Source organism: Dermacentor variabilis, chromosome 1 (assembly GCF_050947875.1).
Source record: "Dermacentor variabilis isolate Ectoservices chromosome 1, ASM5094787v1, whole genome shotgun sequence".
In the NCBI taxonomy this organism is placed as follows: Eukaryota; Metazoa; Arthropoda; class Arachnida; order Ixodida; family Ixodidae; genus Dermacentor; species Dermacentor variabilis.
In genome coordinates, this window is record NC_134568.1 from 45,785,008 (window position 1) to 45,805,070 (window position 20,063).

Here is a 20,063-nt window from a genome sequence, read left to right on the forward strand (position 1 = left end):
ATTTATTTCATTCTATTAATTTTTTTTTCCACGAGCACCATTTTCTGCCGCTTCTTTTATTCTCTCTTGCAGAAAGACGAACGGTCACTGACTTCCAGCGGAGCAGATAATCGCCCCTCCTCCCCCCCCCCACCCTCGAAACATGCACAACCGCATGGCACGATTTCAGGCGCGATTGACGCGCGGATGGTGGGACGCACGCGTTATTTTGACGCGTGCCCAACATGATCCGTCACGAAATCGCGCCGCCGCGTGTTGCTGCTAGGAGTAGAAAAAAAAAACGCGTCGCGCGGCGCGTCCACCAATCAGAGTTCAGGTACGTCACGTGGCATTTGGTCACGTGGCATATTGTTTTTTTTTGCCACCAGATGGCCCTGCTCTCTGCGCATCTCTAGTGTTCCTGTATATGCTCCCTGCGGGAGCATATACAGGAACACTACGCATCTCGACGGAACCTCCTTGGAGCATTTTTTTTTTCTCTCGGCAGAACTGGCGCGCGCGTCAGAGAAAATACGTGTTACCGTGATTTCGTTCGCGCATCGTGTTGGTTCGCGAATTGTTTTCACCTAAAATGGACAAAGCAACCGTCAACGAGGCCCTAATATATGAAGTGGAGAAGCGTCGCGTCTCATCGCTAATGCTGGCAAGACAATTTGCTAATAATATTACCAATGTATGGTACTCGCTCTCTTCTCAACCGTGCAGGCCGCAGCCACATATACCTCCTGACCCGCATTTTTTTGTGCTTCAGTATCAGCATCCCCCTTAATAGCAGCAATCGCCTCTTCTGCTCGGTAGTAAGCGGCCGACACTCCTTTTCATATGTGAAGTTGTAAACAAGCAGCGGCCTCTCAGCATGCGGAAGGTACGTAGTCGCAGTTTCGCACACAATATTGCTGCTTGAAATTAGGCTTCATAAATACACTTTGGAAAAAAATGTCGCGGTCTAATTACACTAAGATTATTTCTATTGTAGTGTTCTGTAAGTTTAAGGGCATATTAGATATACGGTAACAGAGACAACGCATGTCGTTGAGAGTTATGTTGTCTGGCAACCCGGAAAACGCGGCGCGAAAGCGCCGCTCCTTTTTTTTCGTACGGGTGCTCGCGCGTCGGCGGCAACGCGGGCATTTGCCGCACGTCGCGTTTTTCGCTCGCGAAAAACGCGACTCGCGTGCCCGTGCCAGGACACTGCTGCGCTCCTTTGGTATGTAGAGAACTACGCGCTTCGTAGACGCGGCAGAATACACACAAGAAAACCGGTTCACGACGGTAGTCGCAGACGTTAACTTCCGGCTTACGCACGCGTGTAGTGTCAGCACGGAACACCCAGAAACAGTGGAAGAGGTTACGATTGCGCTTGCGCTTACCGACCCCCTCTGCGAGGTAGTCGACTCACAATCCGCAGTTCGTAACTACGCGCAGGAGCGCATTTCCTACCAAGCTCTCCAGATCCTAAGGAAAGCTGGTCGACAGCTCTTCGATAGCACCGCGATCGTGTGGTTCCCAGCGCATGTCACCACCCCCACCGACGAGGGCCCCCCTAACTTGAACGAGCTAGCACACCGCTCTGCGGGAGAATTGACCCTCCGCGCAGAAACGGAGACCGCCTCTTCGAGTTCGGAACTCCTGGTTCGAAAAATGCGAGAACGGTTAGTCAGATACAACATCACCAAGCACTACCAGCTAGGCAGGCGGATATTGCCCCCACATTATCCCGAACTGAAACGTCGCCAGGCAGTTGTCTGGCGACCGCTGCAGACACAAACCATCCCTAGCCCGGTGCGATTGCTGCAGATTTTCCCCACGAAATACTCGATTGCTCTTTGCAAGTGGTGTCAGGCAACTAGAGCGACGCTCTCACACATGTTGCGGGAGTGTCCTGTTATATCAGCTAAAATGGCAGTAGCTCCGGAGGCTCTTGCGTCGAAGTGGGCCGCCGCTCTGCGCAGCTTCAACCTCAAGACACAAGAGTGGGCAGTCCAGCAGGCCTGAGAAGCGGCGATGAGGCAAAGTCTCGAAGCCCCCTCATGGGAGGCCTCAGCCCGGGTCGTTAAACTTTGCCGGATTTAAAATGAAGTTGTTTCCACCCATCCGACAGTGACGCGTCAACCGTCTGACACACGGCGCTACCTCACATTCCTACACCGACGTCTAAAAGCACACCTTTCTTTTCAATTCTACACCCTCCCCGCTGACACACCCTCAGTCATTGCATCACCCACCAGAGTTACCCCATCTCCCTTTTAGAAGAACCCTACCTATATACATCGGGCTGAGGAAAACATATGTCCCCTTGAAAAAGACAAGTCCACTTGTCGAAACGTTGGCTGCCGCATCTTACCTTGTTCCCGTTTTGCTCATCGTCTTAAGTTTCCATCTCTCGCCTTCCCCGTATGTCCCCTGAATAGGGACTACAAACACACGTGAGGGGCTATTACAAAAGGTTCGCGCGGTCACTCGGGTTTTTATGAGTGAGCGATTTGAGGGTCGTTTTTTTTTGTAGTTTATTGGTTTCCTTAGAAGCTACGTCCGAGTGAACGCGTTCTCGTTAACTTTTCTATTCCATGTGTATGAGTGGGTACATTATTTTGCAGGTGATAATCGTCTCATTCTGGTACAGCTTGGAAAAAAACTCATTCCAAGCATTCATTCTTATAGTCAACGCATCGCCTCATAGGCGAGTGGTAGAACAATTGTGGAAATGTATGTAGTTAGAATGAATTAAACTCTGGAGACTTACGTATCATAACAAAGATCCAATTATGCCACACGCCATGTGGTGAACTCCTGATTAATTTTGACCATCTGGGATTCTTTAACAATATATATATATATATATATATATATATATATATATATATATATATATATATATATATATATATATATATATATATATATATATATATATACACACACATAGCGTGTGCGTGAATAAAATATATTGATCACAAAATCCAATTAATATGGGTTTTAATCGCGTTGTATCAGGAATGACCTCATATCTGCCGCCCAGGAGTATTTACGCTCTCCGGTAAGGACAGCACTGCGTTTTGTAGTGCTAGCCTTTCCTCCTTCCCCACAAGAACCACTTCTCTCTCTCTGTCTTGATACTATGCAGTCAAACTAGCTTGTCTGTTAAACCTATTTAGCACCTTTTTAGCATGTCCTATATGAGTATGGGAGCATACATACATCACAGCGTAGAACAAACTGCGTAGTGGAAGTTAAACTGTGAAATATCTCACCTTTGTACCAGCGTTCAAACGACAAGGGCCGCAGCTATGGAAAGCGGTGTACATATATACTTAAAGAAAAGCTACCGAGATGAGAAATATCTGGTTGGTTCCGCGTTAGGCGGCACTTAACCACCGTCTAACTAAACGCATCAAGTCGCTTCACGGGCTTTAAGAGCCATCCTTTGGATTGTATGAAACTGTCTGCCAACGTGTGGAGAGCCCTTTGTGCTCCCTACGCGATTACTCCAGCCCACACCAGACGCATTCATTAAATGAAATTTTACTTTTTTTTTTCTGTGGACTGATTTGTGGGAGGGGGTGCCCGATCGTTATACCCGGTGTGTCAATGAAGTTGTATCGTTAAAAATTGATTGCGCTATATTAGAATATTTTTCTGCACCTGACCCATAATATTGACCTACCTGTATTCGCAGGAAGTGCCGGGGGTCAGGCAAGTATTGTATGTCAGAAGGACGGCCGCTGGTCCGAGCCTGAGCACCAGTGCCACGTGTCTTGCCCAGCGCCGTCTGCTCCTCCGCACGCCGTCATGGCTAATTGTCGCGGCTCCGAGCACCTCCACTTCGGCCACAAGTGCCGGTTTCACTGCAAGACTGGATACCACGTCAAGGGCCACGCCAACAAAAAGTACGACTGACGAGCATTTCTTTTTTTTTTTCGTTCTTTCTCTCTTTCTTTCGAGCATACTGTGTTTTAAAATGAGCAGGACTCAGTTTTCATGCTTGTACAGTCGAATAAACGAGACTTCATTGCGATTCCCTGTGTCTCTTAACGTGCGTCATTGCGGGGATCTGTAAAAAGCAGTCACAAATTAGAATTCCCGAACGACAAAGTCGTTCTGGGAATTCTCTGGCTTTCCAATATCTCCGACCTCGAAAACACCATAATTTCATTTATGGCGAAATATTTCGCCATTATTCGGTCGTCATCATTCCGCCACCGTCATGCCATCGTCGTCCTGTCGTCGTAATTCCATCGGCATTATGTCGTCGTCGCTTCGTTGCGCTGCCGTGTCATCGTTCCGTCGTCGTGCCTTCCTCATTATGCCGTCGTAATCATTCTGTTCGCCATTTCCTCTTTGCTACACCATCACGTCACGCCGTTATAATTATGCAGTCATTGTCATTCCATCGTCATTTTTCTTTGTCGTTCCATTGTCGTCATGCGTCAGACCCGCACGTTGAAGTGTCAAAGGTTTACGTTGAACGAGAAGAAAGTGAACGGAGGACCCCAATTGTTATTAATCATATCATAAGAGGCTAACAAAGACACGAAGGACAACATAAGAAACATTGCTTGTACTTACCAATTGAATTAAATAAATGATAAATAAATGGAAATGAAAATGGATGAAAAGAAAACTGGCCGCATGTGGGGAACGATCCCACGTCTTCGCAAGGAGCGTACGACGCTCTTACGAGTTGAGCTACCGCAGCGTCGTTTTCCAATCCACTTTCTGGGGTATATATTCACACGTGTATTTATCTGCACAGCTCTCAATCAACTAGATGGAAGGCCGTTCACCTTGAACAAGATCTCGGGACCATGGCCTCGCATATCGCAGCTACAAAAGGCCACAAAAGCGCTGCTGCGATATTTGAAAGCGACCGGATTGAGTCAAGTGTCTGTGATCCGGACTGAGTGACCGACTGATATCTCCAGTGGACTTTCCCTTCTTTTAATCTTTCCGTCCCCCTTTCTTTTTCCCCAGTGTAGGGTAGCCAACCGGGCTCAGTCCTGGTTAACCTCCCTACCTTTCTTTTATCATTTTCTCTCTCTCTCTATCTTTATCGGGCGACCACGTTTCGCCGCCTAACAAATGTTATCTCACAGCGCAGGACGCGCCTGCATGTAAAAGAACTTTCTGGAATGTTATCGATGGTTCCGTCCACTGTCTGTGACCGAACCTTGTGTAAACTGATTGCATGTGTGCGCGACGCGAATAATGTAGAACTTTGTGGAAGACACGCGGGTCCCAGAGATTAGTCTGGAACATTCGACGATGGATGTATAAATGCCGACGCGCTTGACCCGTTGATCAGATTTTCGACGATCGCCGACCGTGTTCGCCGCTATCGTTGTGCTATAAGTGTAGCCTGTTTTTGTGGGCACAGGTTGGCCCAATAAAAGTTAGTTTTGTCTTTCACAGTATTGCTACTGTGTTCTTGAACGTCACCACCACGTGACAATATGTAGACGTATCTTATGATACACTTACGTTGGCTGAGGCGTATTCCTGTGAAAATGTGCTCAACATGGTCGTGTACTTTGTATTTGCAAATGGCCGCTAAAGAAGAGCTGCGTTACTCGCAAACACCAGTGAAAGCTTCGCGGAAACCGATACCCACAGCCAATGGGATTCGCAATTTTTTTTTTTTTTTGTTTACCTCAAAAGCGGTCTTTCTCGAGGTCTCCTGCAGATATCCGTTTCACAGAAACTACGTCAACGCGCGACGTGGCTCTGCACAGGGCAACATACATTAGCTTTTTTTTTCATTAATTCATTTTAGCACATATATATTGTATCGGCGTATACGTACCTTTAGGTATCCGTACTAACCTTGCAAACGTGCCGGTTGTCGCCTCTGTTCTCGACGGAATTACGCAGCGAAACAACAAGCGATATCTAAATGCCCTCGCTGCAACAAATATATGTATTCAAGAGCTTAATTTCTTCAATAAACGAATTTATTTCTTTGCTCTTATCTGCAGTTTTAAAGCGAACCGCTTTTTTTTCTTTCGCCTGTTTTCGTACTCGTACTCCAACTTGCTCTTCGAGACGCACGTGCTGTCGACCGAGAGCTTTGCGTCATCTGAAGGTTTAGATTCTGTTCGGTGGTGGAGCTGTGTTCCGTTTCTCTGCGGCTAAATATTTTCCTTGCCTTCTGGTTCATGATCTCTAAACATACTCTTCCATGGGTAATACACATTTCAATGTCATGTACTTCTATTATGCCTATTGTTTACTGTACTTTCTCTGTTTCTAAGACACTCGGCGCCCGCAGCTTCAGCGGTAACTAAAAGACATGTTTTCTTTTTTTTTTTTTTTTGCCGCAAGTTAAAGCATACCGAAAATGAAGACACATAGAGGACAACGCGGGCGGCACTTCCAGCTCATTTGTTTTGCGTGATTAGAAGGGCTGCCCGTGTTCTCCTCTATGTGTATTCCTTTTGTGTGTGTTTTAACTTGCGACAACAAACATGTCTCTTAGGAAGCACCAATTAGGTCAACAAGCAGTTCTGTTGACACAGGTAACATAGTTTCCTTCAGAAATGAAATAGTCCTAAATTTTCCTTCTTTGTGTACTGTTAGTTTGTTAGTACTTTGTTTCTAGTTGAGATTTTGAGATACTATGTAGCGAGACTGCCCGTTTTGTCAAAGTTAGTAAATGACAACGGTGAGTTCACGGTCGAGTGTAAGCAGGGGAACCTCCTGAAATAGAAAGGTGAATTTGCTCATCCCTTTCCGTCCGCAGGAGAGCCTTCCATTTGGTGTGCAGCGAGACCGGCGCTTGGACCGGACCAGCGTGTACCCCAGTAGCCTGCCCATCACTTCCGTCCGTGTACACAGGGCTTTACAGATGCACAGACTCCTGGTACGCGGGCTCTATCTGCACCCTCACCTGTCCGGGCACATCCACTGTAAGCCCGCATTGATTGCAGCTCCGCTGGTTGTAGGCAGGAGGGGTCGATCACTCTGACCTTGTTGGTGTGAGTGCTAGGAACCATGTTCATGTCCATAAACGAAGGACAGGGCTGTAGCCATGGAGCGAAGCTACTTTGTGTTCAGAGATGGCAGAAGTTGCGCGCTTTTACGTGAATTTCGTTAAACTGGAGATATCTATATGTTGAGGTGTTTTGTGACTGAGTAGCGCACTCACAAAAGTCTACGTGCACGTGATAGTGAGGCCTTGAAACACCTTTGTCCATCGTTTCCTAAGCGTTTAAGCCATTCCATAGCCTCGCCCTCCTCTCTGTATGTATCGGTTTTCGTTACGCCATGCCGTCTCTTTTGCGTTATTGCCCCCCCCCCCCATATAAGTGCCTCATAAAATAAAACACCGCTATAATGAGCCCCTCACCAGGTCCATGTATTGCAAACAGACAAGCATGGTGTGCTTATCACGCTGCGACGATCATGTTTGCAAAGTATTACACCGATGTACGCCGGTAAACAGGCTAAAACCTTCAAAAGCCCGTGCGCCCTTCTTGGTGAAGCCCATTGGTGTGCCCACAAGATGACGTCAAACTTGTAGCGTTTCTGCGTCACGTGCATTGCGAGAACAGCGCACAAATAGCAGCAGCGCGAACTCGCGGACTTCCGAGAAAAGCAAGGTGCACAGAACCGCGCCTGAGTGCACCACGTGGCAAGGAAAGAATAGAGATCGATCAAAAATAGAAAGCAAATATGCATAATCTCGCACACAGCGCGAATCGATTTTATACGAAGCTTCCTGCAGTTCTATGGCTAGCTAGCCAGCATCGTATTGTGTTCTGTAGAGTGTTAAGAGATTGCATACCGTGATTGCATACAGCATACCGTCGCCCTGCGCCGTATGTTGTATGTTCGAGTGAAAGTACGCGAGGGAAGACGACGAGCGCGGCTCAACTGACGCGCGCGACGGAAGAAAGCGGAGGGCAAACGCGCCGTCTTCCGTTGCGCGAAAGGCCGTGGGGGAATGGGAGGGAGGGCGGCGTTGTGCTCCAGCAGCAACTGCGAATTTAGCGACCAGGCACAAGGGAAACTTACGATCGCGGCTCAATCTCGCGCGCCGCTTATAGGCTGTTTCACATGGCGCGATTTTCAGTTAGCGACGCAGCAAATTCTGTCGCTCAGCGACCGCCGCGACGTCGTGGGCCCTCCGCGAGTGGATTCCAACAAGTTGGTCTCGCCGTCGCTGAGTCGCAACGATCGGTGCGATGTGGGAGGGGCAATGAGTGACGAAACAAAGCGCCTTCAAAATAGGTGCTTTCCTGTTTTACCGCGCGTTGGTAGCTCTGTGGAGCAATGTCGCGCGCCAGTTTTAGCTATGTTTTAATAGAGCGTACCCACCAGCGTTCGCGGCTTAGGAGCTTGATAAACATTTTTCTTTTCTTCCGCTTACACAATTCGTTTAAAAGGAGAAGCTGCCCGCTATCCACGTCGGGAGAAGGACGCCGCTTCAACATAAGGCACGTACCCATTTCATCGCCTCCATCGTCAACCTCTTCATCGCTACAAATTGCGCCAGCTGCTTATACATGTACACTTAATAGCAGCTTGTTCTTCTGCAAAAGCAAATACTCATCCAGGAAAAAAAGTTGTGGCTTCCATAGTAACAACGAAATTAGAGTGTACTAAACGGAACCACCCCACCAACGCCGCACAAGCCGTGCGCTCGTACTTGCGGTATTGTGCAGCACCTCACTCACCGCATCTGCAAGCTGTCGTAAAGTATCAACGCTTTTAAACGTTAAAAAATTGTGTACTTATTCTATTAACGAATAATAATAGGAAAATTCGAATATTTGACTAGTTTTCATGTTGTTTTTATTTAACGATGCAGGCATGGATACTTCGTGAGCAGGAGGCAACCTTGCGCATCGCTGCGACGGAAATCGCGCTGCCGCAAACGCATGTGAAGGCTATCAGGGAAAATCGCTCTGCGACGTGCGCGGTGGAACGATTTTTTTTCGCCCCAATCGCGCCATGTGAAACAGTCTTATGGAGGAAAGCGAGGAGGCAGTGCGGGAGAGAAGTGGGGGGGGCGGCTTTGACTCCGCCAACAAGTGCTTGCGTAGCACGGTCGCGCGCGCCGTATTTTTAAAGGGCGCAAGCAAACGGCTCAAACCTTTGTGCGTTCTGTGTTCTCGCCGCTCTTGCGTTGAAGCGATAGGCCGCACGAAAGTCACTTCGCTCGCTGCTGCTGCCGCGCTTGCTCACACAAGCGTTTTGATAGCGTGTCTGCGCTCATATATAGTGTGGTGTGTTCATGTTAGCTTGTGCGCGCTGACACCATGCTTGCTAATTCAGTTAGTAAGCGAATGTTTTCAAGTTTGTGCGGCCGATAGAACTACTATCATTACTTCGTATAGCTGTCTACTCATTTCCTATCGCAATAAACTGCCACTTTTCTTCTCCTAATTCCTTCATATCCTTGCGCCTAACCTTCTCCCACCTCCCAGTGTAGGGTAGCATAACAAATTTCTTTGTTCTGGCCAAACTCCATGTTTGTTTTTGCCTTTGCTTCGTCTCTCTCTTATAAAACCTAAATTCATTTTGACCTTTTCGTTTCCTGATCAGTAAATGTTTTAAATAAACCTTTCGTGCGTTATTATGTGCAGAAGTTAAAGTAACAATTACTCTCATCTCCCTCTTTATGCAGACAGCAGAACTAAGGTGCGAACTGGATGGCGTTTGGAACAGAGACCCTCCTGTGTGCAGTTTTAGCCACCTGAGCTGCCCTGAACCCCGAAATCGCTCGGGTGTCATCCACTTTCGTTGTGCTACAACGAGCGTTGGTTCGTAAAGAATTATCACTCAACCTCCTTTTCGAAGGCACCGTGGCTTAAGCCACGTCGTTAACTGAGTCTGAGCAGGATCCCTATAACATAAAACTGTTCCAATCTCCTGAAGTCAAAGTTACCTAGGCGTCGATGCAAGGATCGGGCGGTGACCCGCAACGTTGTTTAAACCGTCCAATCAAACACCCCGTTTACAGGAGGTTACTTTTGTTTGCTTTCAAAGGGAATAGCATTGCCTACCTTCACAGCTTTTTTTTTTATTTAATTGGCTGACAAGAGGGGAAGACTATGCAGAAGTGGAGAGGGTTTCGGTGGGGCCGAGCTAGGGCTGTGCAGTCGTCGGCGATTAGCCCGCTTGCCCTTGCTTAGCTTGCGGTGGCTGGTCCAAAACCGCGGCGGCGTGCAACGGAAGGTTGAAAATCCCAATAAAATTTATCTTCAGCGAACAAGGGCTCTATAACGTAAAGCTACTCGAAATGTTCTTATTCCATTTATGCAATCAGCCCTCCACAATTAGTCAACAACTTTTTGGGCCTCCCACACTTCGGCTGTCTGTCACGCAATGTCACAAGAACCGCAAAACCTCACCACCTGATGTGACGTGTACACACTGATGACGATTAGACCAAACGAAATAAAAATAATTATTTCCGTTTCATCACCTTTCTTTTGCCATTAGCCCTCCGCTATTGGCGAAAAGATTTTTGGCTGCGCCCACTTCACCTGTCTGTCACGCGATTTCACAAAACTGCGGGAACTCATCACGTCATAGTGACGTCTACGCATTAAATATGATATCAATAGGTCAAAACTAAACTGAACTTTTTTTTGCAATAGCCAGAGACTGCCCCATTTCGAAAAAAATAGATCACCGCCTGCCGATCACGCTGGCGCTGGCTACTCGGAGCTGCCAGTGAGAATGAATTTATTTGAGTTTAATTGTATATAATTAGTATATAGTTTGAGTAATTTGCACTGCAGTATAACCATCTCCACTGCTACGTGCTCTTTGGCTCTCGTCAGTCAATTAGATAAGAAAAACTTGTCAAGAAAGGTAATACTATTCGTTTTGAAAGCAAACAAAGGTTATCTCCTATAAACGAGGAGAGCGTTTGATTGGTTGTTTCATACTGTTGGTGTGGGAGAAAGCCCAATTCTTGCGTCGACGGTTACGTAAATTTGACTTCAGGAAATTGGAATCAAAACAGATTGGAGTAGTTTTATGTTATAGAGCCCTGTGGCGCTATAACGTAAAGCTATTCCAAACTGTTTCTATTCGATTTCTGTAATCAGTCCTCCACGATCGGTCAAGCACATTTCAGGCCACCCCCAGTTCGCTTGCCTCTCACGCGACGTTACGAAAACCGCGAAAGCTCCCCATTTTACATGACGTATACACGCTGATTATGCGTGATTTGACCGAACAAAAGGGAAAAAATTCCTTCCTAGTCTACGCATTTCTCACCATGCGACGTCACAAAACCACAAGAACTCCTCACGTGGAAGCGATGTGTGCGCATTAAAGATGCATTAATATGCCGAAAAAAAAACTGATTTTCTTTCGGAATAGCCGGAGAATGTCCCTTTCCCGAAGGAATAGGGGATGTCTACCCACCGATTGCTCAGGCACTGGCTACTAGCAGCTGGCCAGGCGAATTAATTTATTTGCACGTAATAATAATTTTTCTGCGGAAGTATAACATTGTAGAGCTCTTGAAGCATGTCTACTTAGGTCTGCTGACTCTATTAAACACGTTAAGAAAACAGTGTCAATATTTAGCGAACTATTAGCGTCCCTGTCTATTGTTTTCATACCGGACTTTGGATATTTGCCACTGACGTGCACCCTACCATTTTAGTGCCAAGTGACACATTCGTCACTTTGTAGCTGAATTTTACGGCCACCAGATCAAATGCGCTAAACTCTAAGTCGTTTTCCGTGCAAATGTTACGTACGTGCTATAGGATTATATGATCGCTGTATTGAAGATGCCAGATTCATTGCTTTTCGTCTACCGGCTGCAGTCTATTTCTACAGGCTCCAGAGCAATGACCGTTAGTGATATTAAGGATACGTATAGCACGCAACGCTTCGTAAATTTCAATACAATTTTAAATATATTAATCCTAAGGCTTCGCATCTGAGAGGAACAACCTATGAGAGACGCACCGTAAAAGGGTGGGGATAAGGAGAGGGTGGTGTGGAGTATACGGTACACTTCGGTCCACCTGGAGCTTTCTGGTGGGCGCCCCATTGTTCGGAACCAAAGTGTTTCACATTCCGCTTCATTTGAAGCGCTGCTCTCGGAGTTGGGATTCAAACGCCTGCCCTCGTGCTCAGCATTACAATGCCATAGCCACTGATACGCTGTGGCGAGTACGCAAATTTGATATAAAATATAACCACTAGATAGCGTCAATGGTATGTGCGCGGATTCAAGCTGAAATTTAGATCGTATCGTTTAAGGTTCAACATGCAATGTGACCTGCCATCAACCCGACTACGAGCCGGTGTTTTCCCAAGACAGCCGGCGTCTCTCATTGGCGCAGGCCATCGTCTGCTCTGGGGCAGGCCTTTGGCACCCGGATACGGACTCTATAGAATGCCGGCGCAAGTGTAGCAAAGTAAGTGTTCGGAGTCTGACTTTTTGTTCGAGTTTGCGAATATTCTCTGATCCTGTTTGGCGACACCTCGGGAATATGATCCCATGTTAACGTGCAACAAGCGTCGGTTGTAGCTCATGTCTTTTCGCGCCTCTCTTATGCCCACCCAGGAATACATAGGAGACGGCTGGTGCGACGCCGCTAACAACCAGGAGCACTGCGACTGGGATGGTGGGGACTGCTGTGCCTCCACCGTGGCTGGTCATGTGATAAAGAGCTTCCCTCCCAATTGCCCCGTCGACGAGTGCGTTTGCAAGGACCCGCGCGGCCGCCAGTGACTTGGCAAGCTCTGTGCGCTTGTGTGTGTGACGCCGCCTTGCGTGGAGGACAACTGTCGGGCTCGCTCGCAAAAGGACGTTAGTCACATCACCACGAACTTCGTTAGCCTGAAAATAAATGATATGCTGGGAAGTTTATTCCTCCACATTCCTGAACAGGCCATCTGCTGAAATGCCAACCGACGGGAGGCTCCGAGATGCAAGCCAGACATGCGCCGGCGGACGCTCCAAAGGATCGGCTTAAGACCGCTTTGTTCAAGGTATGGTATAACTCATCGTCAGCCTTTCTAGGCTAACGAGCATAAAACCGACACCTGGCCACTTCCGCCCAGTGTTGGGCGCTTGGCGCTTTAAGATATCGCCTCGTGTCTAAGCGCACAGATAACTATAGGCCATCAGAATCGTAGTTCGGAAACGCTGGAGGTCGAACGATGCATGTATATTGATGCCATAGTGCCACGAAACGTGCTTGCATGAACTACAAAACTGCTGACGATAGAGTTTCCCGAGTTTTGTTTCAATTCACGCGTTCGGACTGACGCAATCGTAGTGCAGCGTTTGCAGTCAACGCTATGACAAAATTCTCACCAACTCCCAAATACTCGCAGCCGCTTACGAACGTCCCGTGTAAGCTGTGTGAGGAATTCGATCATGGCAAAAATACTCTCCGTTCAAAGTTCTGGGAGAACCCCTGATGAGATACGCTTTCCCAATATCGAAAAGTCAAATCGAATAGAAAAGAATATCGAATCGTGAGGCTTCTGCGGGGAGAGCTTCTTACTTGAAGACTGAAGGTTCATGTGTTGTCTTACGGGTATCTGAAAAGGTAAAACTTCCTTCTCTTAAACTGAAAAGGGCTAGAGGTAAGCCTTATCTACCCTGAGCCTTCCGTGCTACCCGCACCTTTTCTGTTAGCCCTGTGAGGCACTTGGGAAAATAAAATCAACCCGGGCAACTTCCCGATATCAGTAGCCAATTTTCGTAACGATATCCTCATTTCATTTTAAATTCTATTCGCGTTTCGCCATGGGCTCAGACGAGGCCTCGCCACCGCTCGCCACCTTTATCACTTGGATCGGCCACTCAGCTGATATGAATTGATAAGAATGGAATATTAATTGAGCTGTTATGAAATACGGATCCCACCTTATCAACTTTTATTAACCATCCTAGTCCACTTTTATAGAGAAATTACAGCTAGCTGACAAATAAATTGCACCGCGAAATATGTTGCAACGCCAGTGACCGTAATCAGCCGGTTTTATTGAGCTGTTATAGTCTAACGGATGCGGATAGAAAGACTAAACCGACGTGTAACTTTCTTTGTGACACTTAAACGACTCCCTAGGGCCGAACAGCATTGTTACTCTTATTTTAAAAACAATGTTTCTATCTACTCCGGAAGGGAAAGTAATGGCCTAAGCGAGATGTGACTTCAACTCCTAAATACACGAACAAAAGAGTAAAACTCGACCGCAAAAGATTCGCTCGGACCTAATGTCGTCCTCAACTACTAACATTCGTCATAGGCATCAAGATGTAAACAGCCACTAAAAGAAGACGGTGCGTGTTTCCGATCACTCCAAATCTGTGCGGAGAAACACAAATGTGGCGAGCAGGAATGATCGCTGTTGACACAAAGACATCAGATTTAGTCGCGTATTGTCTCTACGTGTCATCAGCGTGTGCTTTAATGTTTGGCACAGGGGGCATTTTACAGTATGTACAAGTGGACAACACAATAAATACATGTAGGTCATAGCTCTGTCGTCGTCTCAACACCCGCGATGTATTTGGACTTGTCCCCGGCGGTCGGCGCGGGTGGGTGCGTCTTCAGCATGGTTAGGCCGCTCAGCGTCTTCGCTGCTGGTGGCGCTGCGCCTGGACTCGGTTCCTCTTCATCCGAGCTGCAAACATTGAAAAATATGGCCACGCGAATGCTTAGCAAAAGAATTGCTGGTTTCAGGGCGGGAGATATTGCTGCCACGAACAAAAGGACAAGCGCATGTAGCTATTCGCACGTACGCTTTCGCGATCAAGTTTAGTGCGTTAACGAGTGGCACCTATGACCGACAACGTAAGGGCTGAAGGGAAGGAAAAAGTGGGTCGTTCCGCCTGAGGAAGATAAATGCTTAAGATGGAAGAGGTCAGCTTGACCTTAAGGTGTGGATTACGAAGGTGTAGTAGCTGCTGACTTCGATTAATGAGTATACACTCCGTGTGCGAGAAGTATATATGATTGATTCTTACATTTATTGCTCTATGGCCGGTCTAAGATCTAGTGTTCTTATTTGCCGCTGCAGTTTGTTCGGGGGTGGTACTGTTCCCAGAACGCAAATCAACCAACGCGCCTAGGCAACAGCGTTAGTCCCGACACATGCCCAGACCTGACATACGTCAGGGGAGCTAGGCAAGCCACGTGGCAGAACCTGCTCGAGAACCTGGGTAGCAACCATTACATTATAAGAACGCAAGTGTCAGCAGAGAACATCAAGCGCAAGATAGAAACAGCCAAAATAACGGACTGGAACGCTTTTCGCAAAGAATGCAAGCATATGGAGGGGGCGATAACCTCCATAGAGGAATGGTGCAAACAACTTAAGGAAATACAACAACAATACACCCAGGAGGTCGAAAGGTAAGAGCAAACACCGGAGGTGGACTCGCAACTCCTCAGGCTATGGGAGGCAAGGCGTGGACTAACAAAAAGGTGGAAGAAACAATGACTAAATAAGAAGCTAAAGAAGAAGATAGCAGAGGTTACCAAGGAGGCAGAGGAATACGCAGCCCAACTCACACGAGAAAGTTGGCAAAAGTTTAGCGACTCGCTGAATAGAACCCTCAGCACCGCAAAGACCTGGCGTATCCTCAAGGCTCTAATGGACCCAACAAAGACTAAGTCAGAAAGTAAAAAGGCCATCCAAAGACTAGTACACCAATTTGAAGGGACAGAAGAAGAGCTACTGCAAAAAGTCCGTGTAAAGTGCTACGGGCAAGATAAACCCGAAGCGGACCCATCACCAGGAAGAAAGTTTTCGCAGCAGTTAAGGCATCGACCCGAAACACAGCAGCAGGTGCGGACAAGATTAGGAACGCACTAATCCGCAACCTAAATGATGAGGCGGTCACACAGCTGACGAACTTCCTCAACACACACTGGGAAGCGGGGACACTGCCAGAGGAATGGAAACATGCGGAAGTAGTTATGATCCCCAAGCCAGGGAAAAAGCTACTAGTGGAAAACCTACGGCAGATATCACTCACTTCGTGCCTTGGCAAATTGTACGAGCGAATCGTGACAAGGAGGCTACAACAATACATGGAAGATGAAGATCTGTATCCCCACAGTATGTTCTGCTTTCGCACCAAATTATCAACCCAAGACGTCCTACTACAAATTAAAGAAGGGGTTCTAAGCAACATCCCCTACAACGGAGAAAACATCATAATGGCACTCGATGTGGAAGGGGCGTTCGACAACGTCAGCCACGCGGACATCCTCAAGGGACTGGACGATCTCAGCAGCGGACGAAGAATCCACGGCTACGTGACAGCATTCCTATCAAACAGAACAGCCACGTTGGGGTTAGGAGACCTGCGGATAGACAAGTTCCACATGCCTAACAAAGGAACCCCGCAGGGATCCGTGATCTCACCGATCCTTTTCAACATTGCAATGATTGGGATAGCCCGGAAGCTGGAAGAGATAGACGCCATACATCACGCCATTTATGCCGACGATATCACCATCTGGACTAACCAAGGTTCGATCAGCCAAAAAGAAGAACGTCTACAAGCCGCAGCAACATGCCTGGAAGAATGTGTTAGGGAAAGAGGCTTCGCCTGATCGGCGGAGAAATCAGAGCTCCTGCGAGTCAGAAGAGGAAAACACTGAAGAACAAATCAGCGTCACCCTAGAAGTGCAAAAGATACCAGAAAAAGAAGCCGTCAGAATTCTGGGAATGTGGGTGCAGAGCAATCAACGCTGCACACACACCATTAACCTACTCAAGCATGCGACGGCACAGGTGGCGCGTATGATCACCCGCGTCTCGCAAAAGAGAAGCGGCATGAAGGAGGAAGATACAGTCAAGTTAGTTAAGAGCCTCATAATCAGCCGGATTACGTACGCCCTCCCATATTACAACACAAACAAAGGCGAACGGGACCAGGCCGACGCCATCATAAGGAAAGCATTCAAAACAGCGCTTCACCTGCCGGCCAACACTTCGACAGAGAAGCTGCTGGCCCTCGGACTCCACAACACGTTCGAGGAGATCAAAGAAGCACAATTAGGGTCGCAGCTACTCAGACTCCAGCAGACTACCACGGGCAGAAAGCTCCTAAAAAGACTGGGGCACAAAGAAATTGAAAGGGAAGAACAAAGAACGGCAAACCTACCCGATGAGTATCGCAGTACCATCAAGGTAGGGTCCCTGCCAAGAAACATGGACCCGAATTTACACACAGCCAGGCGGAAGGCTAGGGCAAAATATGTAGAAAAACACCTAGCAACCAAGGCGAACACGGTATACACGGACGGCCCGGTATATCCTCGAGAACGAAGGGAAACAGAACAAAGAGTCGTCGCGGCAGTAATAGACTCGGAGTATAGGGAAATCGCTTGCGCGTCGGCACGGGATTGTGCGGTAACCGAGGGAGAGGAAATGGCTGTTGCTCTAGCAGCTGTGGAGGGCTACCGCACAAATAGATCTCTTATAATTCTAACAGACTCCAAGCAAGCATGCCGAAACTACATTAACGGCAGAATCGGTCAAAAAGTGCTCCAAATCTTCCTCCGCGCTGGCCAACAGAATAAAAGCATTAGACACACCATCTTTTGGGTACCGGAGCACACTGAGATTGAGGACAACCAAAAGGTTGATAGGATCGCTCGCGAGCATACAAACCGAGCGGACCTAAACAGAGATACTGAGGACTTCATGACAGTGATCCCAACGTACTCTCACATACTAAATTACCATGGAGGGACGAGGATCAGATATCCCCCGCCTCACAATACACTCACTCAACAACAGGCAGTTTACTGGCGAAAGCTGCAGACAGGAACTTTCCTAAATTTACATATACTGTGCAAAATGTTCCCAAGTCAATACAGGGACACATGCCCGTGGTGTGGCGCAACACCCACACTTTATCACATGACATGGGAGTGCAATACGAATAAGGCATTCCACAAAATAGAAAATCTGAGTGCGGAGCAGTGGGAGAGCGTGCTCTCCAGCGGCGACCCTTGCCTCCAACGGAGGCTGGTGGATCATGCCCGACAAGCAGCCCCGTTCAGTGGTGCCCTGGAATAGGGGCGCCAACCATGCAGGCCGGAGATCGTCATCAACCAATAGAAGATGAAGACATCCTGCCCGACCGCTGAATTACTCTTTCTAGAGCAATAAAGTTTACTTCCTCCTCCTTCCTCCTCCCAGAACAAGCGAGAGTAAACGTACCTTCACGAATGGAATAATCTTATTCAACTAAGGTGGTTAGCGTCACTTTAGAACAGCGATATCGCATCCCTGCATCGCCAGGTCGCCACCCGGTGCCCACGTTACTTTTCCGCAGCGAAAACTCCAAGTACAAAGTAAGGCATGATTTGAGCTAATATTTCCGATTTGTGGCGCATGACGGTCACAGTTAACTTCCTCGAACCCATTCTTATATTGTTTAATGCATTTTACCCTCGTTCCAAAAGTCGCGGTTGATGTTATATGGCACCGTGACTGTGGCTGTTCTAGCGCTTGCTTTCTTACGTTCAGAAACACGACCGTTAAAATATACAATAATGCGTATTCGGCCTCGTATTTACGTTCCATACCACTGTTGTGCGAAAATATCGTGAAGCTAGGTGGTCTATCCGACACTACCACTTCGACTAGTACTTGATCTGAACAAAACATCTTTGATTTCACGTGGTGCTTTCATTGGCCAACTGGTAAGCTATGCTGTAGATAGCACGGACTCAATTTATTTTGTGAGGCTATATGTATTTGCAATTCCCTCAGAGGCAAATTTGCGCACGTGACCCTAAAGACTACTGCTGTTCAAATTCAACCCGAGCTAGTCCTCCGTTAATGAATAGCATGGAATACTTGCTGGCGCTCACTTGTAGGCGACGTATAAGGGGTTGCGAGTGGCGGCTGGTACGTCGTCGAAAGTCGCTGACGCACAGCTTCCCACCCGGGCGGTGGACGCATTCCCAATAGAGCTGGGTGACTCCCGCTCGTAGGAAGTGCGGCCACCGCCCAAGTAGGCCACCTCGGCGCCACCGCCCTTCAGTCCGAGCGGAGACTCGTGGCAGCTGCCATCCTCGTCCACCGGCACGCTCATCTGCAACACCTGCACGCACGGAAACAGTCGGCGTATGAATCCCTGGTTTTCCCTGGAACTCATCTAACAGAGAAAAAATAAATAAATTATGGGTTTTTTACGTGCCAAACCAAGATCTGATTATGAAGCACGCCGTAGTGGGGGACTCCAGAAATTTGGACCACCTGGGGTTCCTTAACGCGCACTTAAATCTAAGTACACGGGTGTTTTCGCATTTCGCTCCTATCGAAATGCGGCCACCCATCTAACAGAGAGGCCTTACATGTGTATATACTACGGTGGCTGTGTATGTGTGGACCACATTGATGATAGACCAATTGAAGGGGCCCTGAAGCTGACTTACTCTACTTTTAGCTTGCCCATAAATGTCTTACCGTTTACAGGTCACCTGGTTACCAGAGACTTGAATGATCCTAACATACGGTGCCCTGCCGTAGCAGAGTTAGTAGGGACATCTTGTGACACTTTGTCAAAATGCAATGGGTTTGAAACATTCTTGCATTTCGAGAGTTTTCTCGTCGAAGGAAAATCATAAAAAGACTACACGTCAACGACTAAGTCACTGCCATTGCTTTACACCAGCAGTTAATGAAGTAGAATCTGATATGTCACTAATGTGTTAGCTTTCTGTACTCTCTGGTTAAACTCTGCGTCCCAAGGTGTTGCTACTAGCGTTGTTGCTTTTGTGCACTTCCCCGGTAACCTGGTATTCCGTACAATACATTTACGCAAAATCTAAAACATCATATTTTTGTGTTTAAGGTGTTCTAAGCCTGCTATTACTTGCTCCTATTTGACACAAGGTGCTTTTTCTTGCATTTCTGAAAGCGAAACTCGCCATCGACAGGTTTGCTTGTGCGGGAGAATATGCTTCAACAGAACTGCTTCTTGGCCTAGTCGGTGTCTGCTGAAAGACGTAATTGCCCCAAATAAGAAACGCACAAAAAGGCGTCGTCGTCTATGTGTCTACCTTCTTGTGCGTGCCTTATTTGCTGCAATTATGCCTTTTGGG

The 20,063-nt window shown here is 47.5% G+C and overlaps 2 protein-coding genes across 6 annotated transcripts in view; one reads left to right on the top strand and one right to left on the bottom strand.

Annotated features, from left to right (window-relative positions):
- The window catches only part of LOC142576875 (pappalysin-1-like), an 86,830-nt gene extending 73,966 nt beyond the window's left edge, over nt 1-12,864 (top strand). Inside the window, exons 16-20 of one of the 3 annotated variants that reach the window (XM_075687055.1) lie at nt 3,677-3,887; nt 6,737-6,902; nt 9,626-9,761; nt 12,232-12,389; nt 12,539-12,864. In XM_075687055.1, the coding sequence (XP_075543170.1) occupies nt 3,677-3,887; nt 6,737-6,902; nt 9,626-9,761; nt 12,232-12,389; nt 12,539-12,706 (839 nt within the window). In that variant the 3' untranslated portion in view covers nt 12,707-12,864. Of the gene's footprint in view, nt 1-3,676; nt 3,888-6,736; nt 6,903-9,625; nt 9,762-12,231; nt 12,390-12,538 lie in introns of those variants that run through there. The other 2 variants (XM_075687056.1, XM_075687057.1) reach the window with 2 other exon arrangements.
- A 1,504-nt stretch (nt 12,865-14,368) lies between these two features.
- The window catches only part of Cad99C (cadherin 99C), a 269,869-nt gene continuing 264,174 nt past the window's right edge, over nt 14,369-20,063 (bottom strand). For all 3 annotated transcript variants that reach the window (XM_075687059.1, XM_075687060.1, XM_075687058.1), the window contains 2 exons: nt 18,828-19,060; nt 14,369-14,613 (listed from right to left, as the gene is read on the bottom strand). In XM_075687059.1, the coding sequence (XP_075543174.1) occupies nt 14,463-14,613; nt 18,828-19,060 (384 nt within the window). In that variant the 3' untranslated portion in view covers nt 14,369-14,462. The remainder of the gene's footprint in view (nt 14,614-18,827; nt 19,061-20,063) is intronic.